At 42.2% G+C, this 12127-nt stretch overlaps 1 protein-coding gene across 5 annotated transcripts in view; it reads left to right on the top strand.

The window, feature by feature from the left end:
- Window positions 1-12127, top strand: part of CTTNBP2 (cortactin binding protein 2) — a 147749-nt gene that overhangs the window by 112232 nt on the left and 23390 nt on the right. For all 5 annotated transcript variants that reach the window (XM_078440131.2, XM_078440142.2, XM_078440145.2 and 2 more), the window contains 2 exons: window positions 7733-7819; window positions 7893-7992. In XM_078440131.2, the coding sequence (XP_078296257.2) occupies window positions 7733-7819; window positions 7893-7992 (187 nt within the window). The remainder of the gene's footprint in view (window positions 1-7732; window positions 7820-7892; window positions 7993-12127) is intronic.

Raw genomic sequence — 12127 nt, 5'->3', positions numbered from 1 at the left:
TGCCAGGGGCCCTTTACAAAAATTGTTTCCATTAACTATGAATTGATGTCTTTGTTCCCCCTGAAGAGAAGTGCAAATTCCAAACCATTCTGTTGATCTGGCTAAACCCAAAGTTGGGAATGACCTTTGTAAAATAGCCACAGTAGCACCAAAACATTAAAAAGCTTTCTAGTTTAGAAGAGATGGTGTCCTGTAACGATGAGACTGTAACTTGTTTTCTTTGTTATGTGTTCCTCCCTGCCGCTTCAGAGTAAGCCTGGGGGCGACACACAAGTGGGAGGGCGGGCTGCCTTCCTCCTTTGTGTGAGTTAAAGCTGTTGTTGAGTGACCAGTTGGTTTTCAGGAATGTGAGCCTGGGCGCCCAGTAAAATGAGCGTGTAGAACCGCTTCTCTCCCTTCTGCCTCCTCAGCTTCTCTGCACCAGGCAACTTTCTGCTCAGGGCTTTTCATTCACCCAGATGACAAAATGAACAGAAGGGTGATAACAGCAGATTACAGCTGCACAGGAGCCTTGGCTGAGCAGGTCTGTCAAGTGAAATGCCGGCTAGCACATTATATACAGAACATCCCAAGTACATTTGTATGTTTGCCTCCGAACGCCTAAGCCATGGTTTAGCTACCAATGCCCAACAAACCAGAGACTAACTAGTTGTTAGTTCTATTCTCAATTTATGAGTGTTTCGTTTTTTTTAGTTTGGGGTTTTTTTTTTCTTGAGAGAGTGTCAGAGCATGTGCACTCAGGGTGGAGGACAGAGATTCTCGGGCAGGCTCCTTGCCCAGTGTGGAGCCCAGTCTCACAACCATGATATCTGAGTGGAAATCAACAAGAGTCAGACATTCAACCGACTGAGCTACCCAGGTGCCCCGTTTCTTTTTGTTTTTTAAATGGTGTTATTTGGGGGGCACCTGGGTGGCTCAGTCAGTTAGGCATCCAACTTTGGCTCAGGTCATGATCTCATGGCTTGTGAGTTAGACCCCTGCATCAGGCTCTGGGCTGATAGCTCAGAGCCTGGAGCCTGTTTTGCATTCTGTGTCTCCCTCTCTCTGCCCCTCCCCTGTTCACACTCTGTCTCTGTCTCTCTCAAAAATAAATAAACATTGAAAAAATAATAATAAAAATAAAAAAATAAATGGTGTTATTTTTAAATACTTTCATTGAATATTTAAAATAATACAGATCTTAAATCTCCATTCTAAGAGTTAATAAGGAAACATTTGACTTGATTGAGTTTTGAATCACTAATAATTTATTATAATAGTTGAACTTTGTATATTAACAGACTTTACTTAGCCCGTTGCAATTTTTATTAACTTGTTTGCAATCTTGTATTATAATACTTCAGTGATTATAAATAATTATTATATTAGAAAAATACTTAAATAGATCATCCTAATCTGAGCATGACTTTAAAATATAGGATTCTGGGGGCGCCTGGGTAGCTCAGTCAGTGAAGTGTCTGGCTCTTGATTTAGGCTCAGGTCCTGGGATCAAGCCCCACATAGGGCTCTGTTGCCAAGTGTGGAGCCTGCTTGCGTTTCTCTTTCTCCTTCATTCTCTCTCTTTCCCTCTGCCCCTCCCCTGCTCGCACTCTTTCTGTTTCTCAAAACAAATAAATAACCATTAAGAAAAGGCAGGACTCTGAATCCCCTAGCACATAATTCTTGAGATTCCACTGCCTGTTAGCCATCTACTCCAATATGTGCCATGCTAACCATCAAGAATCACAACTAGGAAATTCTACCTTCTCTTCCTATGTTCCCAGAATAAATTTGCTCTGTTCTCATAAAAATGATGTTGTGAGCAATGGCAGTTATGTATCTGAGGCCACAAATCTTGATTAACGCTGTTAGCAGGTGGCCACTTCTAGCCTGATATCTTTCAGGGCATGGAGGAGTAAATGTGGGTAAGGGCCTAGCAGAAGGAGGAAGGCAGTTCCCCTGTATGAGGAAGAGGGGCTCCAACACCCGCGAATCCTTTGGCCATCACGGCAAAAGTGGAAGAAGATCCTGGGCAGCAGGGCAAGTGTTGACCCAGAGGAGGTCTGGAGCAGGAAGAGTTTATAAGTGCTAGAGGCTGGGTGACAAGGGAGCAGTTAGGTCCAAAGTTATAGCTTATGGGTGGTTTTTTTTTTTTTTTTTTTAATAGCTACAATTCCCAAAGTATTATGTTTGTGTTCCTATATGGGGGCCTAGCTTTATTTGAATTTAATAACCAAGTCTGATCTTGGCTTTTAAAGTTTCAGTAAGCTAATTTTTAAAAACCTATGGTATATTTCTCTCCGTGAACTGTAATTTCTCTTGAATTCTCATTTCTCTTTTATATCTATTCTATAAAGAGGGACCTCAGCATATGGCTAAAAACCCTTTTGCTCTATCATGGGCTCCAGCTTTTTTGTAGCCCGGATGGATGCTGGATGCACCAGTACTGTTTGGGGGGATTTTGTATGAATAGGTTGACAGTAGTTGTGTTGTTTGTGGCTTTAAAGTCCTACATAAATTCTTTAAAATCAGTGTCAGAAGAGGTCAGAATGAAACACCTAGCTACAAAGCCATGACATGGCTAGAGCCATCTCAGCTTTATTGGCTCAGTAAAAACCTTTTTTATTCTTTTTTGAGTTCAGCATCTCAGCCCAACCTGGCCTAAAACCATCTGTAGATGGTAGAAACTTTCCCTTAGACTCTGACAAGTGAAACTCCAAATGAAGGCTGAGTTTATTGCTTTAAAATAATGCCACAAGTCGGAAAACATCACAGGTGCCACATAGACCCTGTTCCTCTGGACAGCAGCTCCTCTGGTGAACTCCATTCCGCAGAAAAACAGCCTGGAGGGCAGGGGAAAACAATCAATGGATGGATGGGCCTTTGTTGAGGTCATTGTTTCCATTTAATCCAGAATTCATTTGCGTCACAAAGCACTAATTGACATGTGATAAGAGCTTCCTGAATAAGCTGTGAAGACACAAGAATAAAGGGGATTGGTACCAATTGTGATAAAGGCCAGTGTCCCTTTACTAATAAGCAAAAATATTCCACTGTCAACACACACTTAGGGGTAATTCTGGGGACTCTAATTCACCTTTAAGAAGTTTGATTTTTCTCAAAGAGGATAGAGATATCCTATCGAAACAATTAAAATGTTTACCTTCCTCCCCCCACTGTCTTGTCTGCCTGCCTGTCTACTTATCTATCTGTAGAGCCCTCTGCTGGAGGCATGAAGCATGTGTATTGATAACACCTCAGATCCTGCTGTTGGGAGAAATGTCATTTTTAGCTAGAGCAGATAAATGTGTTTTCTTGGCATAGCTTCACATGTTTGCAGTACAGCAACAGGCTCCTGGTAATTTTTTGTTGTTCAGATCTGAAATGGTAACCAGCACATCCTTTAATGAGATAGAACAAATACCATTAACAAAAAAATTGGTAATATCTGAAATGAGGAAAAACCTGTGGAATGCATGCACAGAACGTATGAATGAGGGGCGCCTGGATGGCTCAGTTGGGTAAGTGGCTGACTTCAGCTCAGGTCATGATATCAGAGTTCATAATTCCAAGCCCCCAAGTCAGGCTTTGCACTGACACTGCAGAGCCTGCCTGGAATTCTCTCTCCCCCCCGTCTCTCTGCTCCTCCCCTACTTGTGCTCTGTCTCTCAAAATAAAATCTAATAAACTTTAAACAAACAAAAGAATGTATGAATGATCTGGAAGTCTGTACATTTGTTTTTGCATTTATTTATTTCTATTTTACCTTATTCCAGAAAGCATATTAGACTATGTGAAGACAGAATGCTTGCTGCTAGTGAATGGCCTTTTCAATGAAAATTTTAAACAGAATATTTCCTGTCTGTATTTTATAAGAACCTACAATCCGAGAACAAATGAGTTGTTGAAATTGAAGACAGCGTATCTATGAAATCGGGTTTCTTGCTGTTAGGTGATTTCGAAATCAATCTTAAGACAGTGTAGGCAGTTTGACAGATGGCTGTAATGAATAGAGCACTCTTGTTTTCAGAAGTGAGACAAGATTAAATAGCAATCCTTGTTGAAAATCTCAGGGGTAGAATACTCAGTAAATCTTGAAAATCTGTATCCTGTTTCACTGGTATGAAACAATCCATTCCTTGTGAAAGAAGTTCTACCCGAGAAGTAGCATGGCAGTTTGGGATTAATTTGGAGAGTGCAAGACTTCGGGTTTAAAATTGGACCTGTCTTGTGGTACCCAACACAATTTCCCACTAAAGTGCTTATGAAAAGTGATAAAACTTCACAAAAACAGAGGAAAATAGAACTGAGGTCTCCCTTGGGCAAGAATCTGGAAGAATTTTCCCGTACCTTTAGGGATAAGAGAGTGTTAAACCCACTGATTTGAGGCCTACCTGAAATGAGGTAGGAAAACACTTCATTATTTCCTATGACCATCTTACTAATAATTCAAAAAAGCAAACTTGATACCAGTTAGGAAATTGGGTGTATGTCCTTACCGCAGTCTCTGCTTTTGGTAGTGCCATCCTCCTCCACCTCCTATCAAGATGCGTCCTTCCACATCCATTCAGAGATTAAAGCTAGAAATACCTGAGCAGGAAGTTGGTGGGCGGGCGTTGGTGAGGCTGCTTTATCTGGGGAGCATATTATATAAGCACCCTCAGCAGGATGGATGTTGGAGCGTCCTGCTTCCTTTAGTTCACACATTTGTCTGCCCTGGTGGACAGCCCAGGTCCAGCCCTCTGCAGCTATTGCCGGATCCCAAAGCCACAAGCAGAGGCAGCAGCCCACCGTCCAGCGGATGACCTAAGACGGGAGTCAGCTGAACAATTAAGTCGAAAGCAAGTGAAGCCAGTGATGGTCCACACATCCTGCTTTACTGCAGATTCTTCCTGTGGTTTCACAGAACGAAAAAAAGTACTAATAACAAGCTAACATTTTACCTGGGGAAGAACCCTGCAGAACAGAACAGAGTTATTGTGAGAACTCAAAATGACACACCTTAGAAATTATGAGAAAAAATGAAAAATTGAGAAGATTATCATTCTCTGGAGAGTAAAAGATCGACTGAAAGCAGGGCAAGAAAGCCAGGGTAGAGAGAAGGCTAAGATTAAAAGCAAAAGCGTTGGCAAGGACCTGGGTGAGGTAAGGAACTCTGAGAGCAACTAAAAGTGCAGTAGCATCATTAAACTTGGACCTGAGACGGTTCAGAGCGGGAGGGAGACGGTGAACATTCTTTTCAGTGTCGTGAAGACTAACTTGAGGAGCTCTCCCCAAAGTAGAAGCAAAAGACAAGAGTTAGGATAATGATGAGCTAGGGGGACAGATGCACTTGCAGAGGACAGAGAGGGAGCTTAAGCATTATTAGTTTTCCTTCCAAATAAAAGAGAATTAGAAGAGGAGAAATTACCAGAAACATAATGGAAGAAAAATCTTCTAAGCCAAAAATAGGTCTGACTATGTATATTGGAAGAACTTACCATGTTCCATTTAAGATGGATGGAAAAGAGGTCACAACCAGACAAATCTGGGTAACTTTTTGAAATTTTAAGTACATCCCACTTCCCCATCTCTTAGGTACAAATGAGAACAGATTATTCTTTAACAATAATTCCTTAATGAGTATCCATACCCTCACTGCCTAGAAGCAGAATCTTATTTGAATTTTCTAGGATATTCTCTTATGTCTCTGGGGGAGTCCCTGTCCCGGTCTTGGTCCTTGCTGGCCCTTCTACTATTGTTTGTGTCACAGACCCCCAGCACCATAGAGAACAGCCCTGGCCAGCTACGGCTGTGTTCATGCTGTGGCTTCCGGATGCTGGTGTTCCTTGGGCAACTGTAGCCATTGTCCTGTTTCTCTCAAGTATATCATTCTCCCTGATGCTGCCCTAGCCCCAGTGTGCATCCAGCTGCTTCCTTTTTTTATTGAAGGCTTAGCAATAGAGGAATAATATCTGGATTCAGAGAAAATCACTGGTGGCTACCAAACATGTTGTCTTTCAGAGCCTAAAACCCGGTCCCTAGTCCCTCATTAGTGGTCCCCTTAAAGGACCACATTCCTTTCTAAGCTCATGGTCTGACACCCAGTGGTCAAGCCCCGTTTTCCTCCACTTTCCAAGAGTTACTCCAAGCATGGTTTGGTCTCTTTGGAGGCCAAAAGCGCAAATCCTAAAGGCCCCAGGCAAGGAAGGAGTCCTTCTTCCTTCCATGCTAACAGCTTTCCCTCAAGCCTTCCTTTCATATCCCCAAGTCTGCCTCTTTCTTGTAGTGATGGACCAGTGGCATATTTTGTTTTACCAGGCCTACCCTAGCCACCCTCAAAGATATGGCCTTCCCCTGTGTCTTTAAAAGGACAAACTTATCAGAGCACAATAAGGCAACCATGAACAGACCGTTTCAGGTTTAACATATCTCCAAGTCTGGGTGACTCAGTCTTGACACATGAGCTACATCAACCATATTCATTAGGTTTGCCACTTCACCTATACAGATCCTTTTCTGTGAGATCTTTCCAGGAAGAAAGCTGCTCCCAAATGGAGACTAGGGGAGTGAGAGCTCAGTCCTAGGGGTGACCGAGGTGGAAGGGATGACTCCTCTCCACATCTCACTCCAGACGTCACTGCCCTTGTCCCGTGTAAATGGCCACTGGCTTTCCATCCCAGTGTGTGCTACATCCCCACATGTTCTCAGGCAAGGTATCCTCACATGTGAGGAAAAAGGTTTAAAAAAATCCTATAGGCATCCAGGCAGGAGATTTTCTTTTTTACAGAGTAAAAGTGGTCAATCTCTACCCAGGTTTCTTTGAAACACCCGAGTTCCAGAATGGAAAAATCTAGATCAGGAGTTGATCTAATAATCTTAGAGTCATGAAGATGTCTTTTATGTAAGATGCCAGCACAAAGAGAGTCTCCTAAGTATGACAGCCATAAAAAGATTACACTTCTACGTTCCTCTTAAAAAATACACAAATATGCATACACATATCAACTATGCAAAGAAACATAACTTAGAGTGGTTGCTTTTCAGTGCTCACACTATCAGTGGTTTGTAGTCTGCTGCTTTATGTTTCTTTGTATTTTCCAGAATTTCTTTAGTGGAAATCATTGCTGTTTTACATACCCCTAAAAAGTAAAATAAGCACTGGGAAAATTCAAACTAAGGAGCATGTGTAAGAGATAATAATGAAACATTACAAAACATTTGCAAGGGACAAAATACACTAGGCACTGTGTTCCTAGCTTACCTACTGAACCTCATTGTAGAAATTACAGGGAAGAGGGGAGCCTGGGTGGCTCAGCCCGTTAAGCTTCCGGCTTCGGCTCAGGTTATGATCTCGCAGTTCGTGAGTTTGAGCCCCACGTCAGGCTCTTTGATGACAGCTCAGAGCCTGGAGCCTGCTTCAGATTCTGTGTCTCCCTCTTTCTGTGCCCTTTCTCTGCTCACACTCTGTCTCTCTCTCAAAAATACGTAAACATTAAACAATAAAAATTATAGGGAAAAAAGAGTATGCTTTTTAATAAAGTGTCAGCTCTTTTACTCAGTGTAGTAAATAAATACTAAATTTGCCAGTATTTCACTTAATTAAAGTGAAAGACTTCAAGTGCCCAGTGCATGCAGTTAATCCTGAAAATATTTTTAATATTTTCAAAAGCTGAGGACAATCAGAAAATTTCCTGCTTGGGTACCACTTTTTTTTTTTTTTTTTTCTCTTCTTAGCATTTTCACTGAAGATTTCTTCTTGGTTTGTTAATAGGTCGAGCAGTACCATAATGTCATCTTCCACGGCCCCGAAGGAAGTTTGCAAGACTACATAGCACATCAGCTTGCACTCTGCATGAAGGTAAGTACCCATTACACCTATCCCCCCCCCTTTTCCTTGAAAGCAGGAACTAATTGCTCGTTTCTTCTCACAGCACAGACAAATGGCTGCAGGATTCACCTGTGAGATAGTGAGAGCCGAAGTGGATGCTGGTTTCTCCAAGGAACAGCTAATAGACCTGTTCATCAATAGTGGTAAGACCCTTCCAGCAGACTGAGTTGTGGTAACCGAAGGGCATGATCTTCAGTGATGCTGTTAAAAGGAAATAAGCTTTCTTTCTTGGGGGTAAATTTAAGTTGACTTCTCGATTATCCAACAGCTATGGGATGAAAAGGAACACTTGCAAAAGAATTTATTTTTGTGCATCTGGCATTGCATTGATTACTTATCCCACATTTTCTTCTCCGCCCCCCCCCCCCCATCTTTTGTTTGTAAATCATTATCCGTTGTGAGCATTCTATGTAACTGGCACCAGAGGTATACTAAGGGAGGAGGTGTTGGGAGCCGTCCATCCTAGCAGGACTAAGTATTGTGCCACTGATGCTGTTTAGAATTGTATGGTGATGATAAAAAGTAGATAGATTTTTAGTATTATTCATAAGTTCTCTACAACCAAAGCACCCGTATTGAAGCACCTGAGGTAAACTGCTTTCTCCACCTAACCCTCGGCATGTCATTGACTGGCATTTTGCTAAACATATTACACACGGTAATTAATTCATTTAGTCTCTACAACAGCCCTGTGCCAGTAAGTAACTTAATCTGTTTCAAACATGAAGAAACTGGCACGGAAGAGGTTTGGTATCTTGCCACAAGTACAGAGTGGCAGAACCAGGATTAAACATGTTTATTAATATAACTTTTTCATGAACTTTCTGTCTCAGGCTCCAGAGTGTAACACACAAAGCTTGATCACAGGTAGCGTTAGCATACCCTGCAGAGCACAGCATGGCTAGCAACTCTGACATGAAACTGAAATGGACCAGACTCTAGTCTTCAAAGGCTCAAAGCCGCAGAGACCCCTGGGGAGAGGGTGCAGGGACTTGGTGGGGGTGGGGTGGGGGGGAGGGGAGACAGTTGCAAGATCAGTGGTGGATGAGTTGAAATGCAAATTCAAATCTTTTAAGTGTGTCTGTCTCACCTTTGGAGCCCGTGATCAAGGACTAGGTCAACCTTAGGAAGAAGGAAATAACAGCAGCTTTTAAGTCAAGAAATAAAGTTAAGAGGCAGGTTTGGGGAAGAACTGAGATCCCACAGACCTAGAAGCGCATTTTAAGGACAGGAAAATCCCACTAGAATCTGAATGTTACTATAGCGCATGAGGTCAGTCTTTGATCAGAAACTAGTGAAAATTGGCTGCAGAAAGCTGTTTTCTCTGCTGCTGTTACTAATAATCACTAGCTTTTATTAAGCTCTGACTCTGGTCGGCCCTATTCTAAATACCCTGATTTAAAAACATGAAAACATTTGAAACAGGAGGTTTGAGTACCTTGCCCGAACAAGCCACAGCTAGGACACAGGCAAGCAGGACTGAAACCGTTACTGAGCCTGCCCTTAATCACTGCCAGCCACTGCTCCTTACAAACTCTCCTGTGCCAAAATTTCTATTTCCCCCACTTAGTCCTCTAACAAAAGCCCACTACATTTTTTCCAATTTTCAGTCTTGTTTCATCTCAAAGTAAGAAGCTAAAATATTTTGTTCTCACTCTGTCAGGGCAGATAGCAAGTACAGACTGAATTCTCTCTGCTCTAAGCTTAGAGAGCTAAAAAAAAAAAAAAAAAAAAAAAAAAAAAAAAAAAAAGTGGAGAGCAGTGAATCGGGTCATAAAGGATGGCAGAGGTGATGAGCACACCATTTCTAAACCTATGTGCGTGGGGCAGCATCTTAGGACCTCCTCTTCCTAATTCCCGGTCTCTCCGCCCCTCCCACTTGAAATCCGGTCTTGGCTTGACAACCTGAATGTCCACAGGCGCCAAGAGGCCACATTCAAGGGTGAAGCACGCTGGCTGGGGCTGCAGGGGGCGGGGCGGGGGGGGGGCGGGGAGGCATGTCTCCATCTACAGGAAGGCAGCGGCTCTCAGCTGCAGCAGCTAGTTGCTTTCTGCAGTGCAGATCCAGTGTCATGTGGTCTTGTGACTCTTAAGAGATCCATTTTTAGTGAAAATGTAGGATTTTCTTCTTTTAATGTTGTCGATTATTTCAATTTTCAAAGCAACATGAGGACCGTGTGGAACTCCCAGGTCCTCTCATTCATAGACTCCTCATCCTTGTCCCAGGTCATGTCCTGCCAGGGGGGTCCTGGCATAACTTTTCACCCATCCCTTTGGCACCATCCTACCATTTGCCCCCTTTTCCTGTATTTCCTCTACTTTCCTGTAAGTGGCTGCTCTGTCTACAGCTTCTCCTCCTCGAACTTCCTTCACAGGCAGTCATACCTTTGGTTAAGCTGTCTTTGATCCCTGCCCCGCACATCCCTCCAGCGCCCACTGAACTAAGGTAATGGCATTCAAGGCCTTCCATTCATAGACATTGATTCACCTGACTGGCTTATCTGACCCTTCTTTTTTGTTTTATAAATTGAGATATAATCGAGATATATAGCATTGTGTAAGTTTAAGGTGTTGACTTGATACACTTAGATATTGGGAAATAATTACTGTAACGTTAGCTATACCTCTGTTACCTCACATAATTACAATTTTTTTGTGTGTGGTAAGAGGACTTTCTTAATAGCTTTCAAGTATGTGATACAATATTGTTAATTATAGTCACCATGCAGTACATTAGATCTCCAGAAGTACTCATTTTCTAACTGAAATTTTATATCCTTTGATCTCTCTCTAGTTCCCTCACCCTCACCCCAGGCCCTTGCCAACCACCATTTTACTCTGCATAAGTTTGGCTTTTTTAGATTCCCCACGTAAGTGATATCATACAGTACTTGTCTTTCTCTAACTCTGTTAGCATAATACCCTCAAGGTCACCATGTTGTTCAAAACGGCAAGATTTTCTTTCTCATTGAGTAATATTCCGCCGTATGGATATACCACATTTTCTTTATCTGTTCATCTGTTGGCACTTAGGTTCTTTTCATATCTTGGCTATTGTGAATAATGATGCAATGAACATGGGGGTGCAGATAACTCTCCGAGATCCTGATTTCATTTCCTCTGGGTATATATACCCAGAGGTGGGATTGCTGGACAGCGTGGTATTTTGCATTTTTTGAGGCACCTCCATGGTGTTTAACATAATGGCTGCACCAGTTTACATCCCCACTACCAGTGCTCCAGAGGTTCCCTTTCCTCCACATTCTTGCCAAAACTTGTTATCTACTGTCTTTCTGATGACATCCATTTTGACTGGTGTGAGGTGATGTCTCATCGTGGTTTGGTTTTGCATTTCCCTGATCATTAGTGATATAATACATCTTTTCATGGACTTGTGGGCCATTTGTATGTCTCTTTTAGGATATCTGACCCTTTTAAAATAGCGTCAGTGCTCCAATAGAATATGCTGTTTCTTTTTTTACAGAGTGTCCTTTGCTTTTCTACTCTCCGTGTCTTAGTTCATGCTGTAGCTTTCATCTGAATGATAAACACACAACCCCCCGCCTCCGCCCAAAATGCACACTGTGACCACCACATTGCAGGTGCTATGCACAGTGTTATTGTGCAGTACTGATTAAAACAGACATGGCTTTTGCCCTTCCAGAAACCATAGAAAAAGCCCCTATTAAAATGCTCTAAGGACACTTCAAATGAAAGCTTCTCTGATCCCTCCAGATACTTCTCTCTCTAATTAACATCATTAGATTTGGTTTATACCTGTGTCCCACCTAACTACAGGTCAAAGCATTGGGGGATATTATTTGAACTCTTGCCGTGGTCCATTCACGCATATTGTGAAGGCTAGTACTATACCCAGTTCTTCTATTCCACCTTGTACACTGATGGCTAACGAATACTTGCTGATGAGTGGGTGAATCTGATAGAGGAAATAGCATGGGCAAAGACCAAGGGAATGCTAGTCATATGTCATCTTCAGGTACCAGCAAGTGCAAGCTGCTTACAGTAGATTTAGAAAGAGTTAGGTGAAAGAGTGCAGAAGTTGATAACGGAGCAGGTGATGATAGGGCATAAAGATAGAGTGAACCGGAGTTTCAAAATGAAGTTTTTGGACAGCTGACTGAGGCAAAAAAAATACCCATTTTAGCTATCCGTTTGTGTAGGAAATGGTGTATCATCTTTAAATAGGACAGTTTATTCTTTATGTGGCTTAGCAATTTGTAATTATCAACTATCTTTTTTTTCTCTTTTTAATAACAA

This window comes from Panthera onca, chromosome A2 (assembly GCF_046562875.1).
Source record: "Panthera onca isolate mPanOnc1 chromosome A2, mPanOnc1 haplotype 2, whole genome shotgun sequence".
In the NCBI taxonomy this organism is placed as follows: domain Eukaryota; kingdom Metazoa; phylum Chordata; class Mammalia; order Carnivora; family Felidae; genus Panthera; species Panthera onca.
The sequence above is the reverse complement of the archived record's forward strand: the minus strand, read 5'-3'. Positions and strand labels throughout refer to the sequence as shown.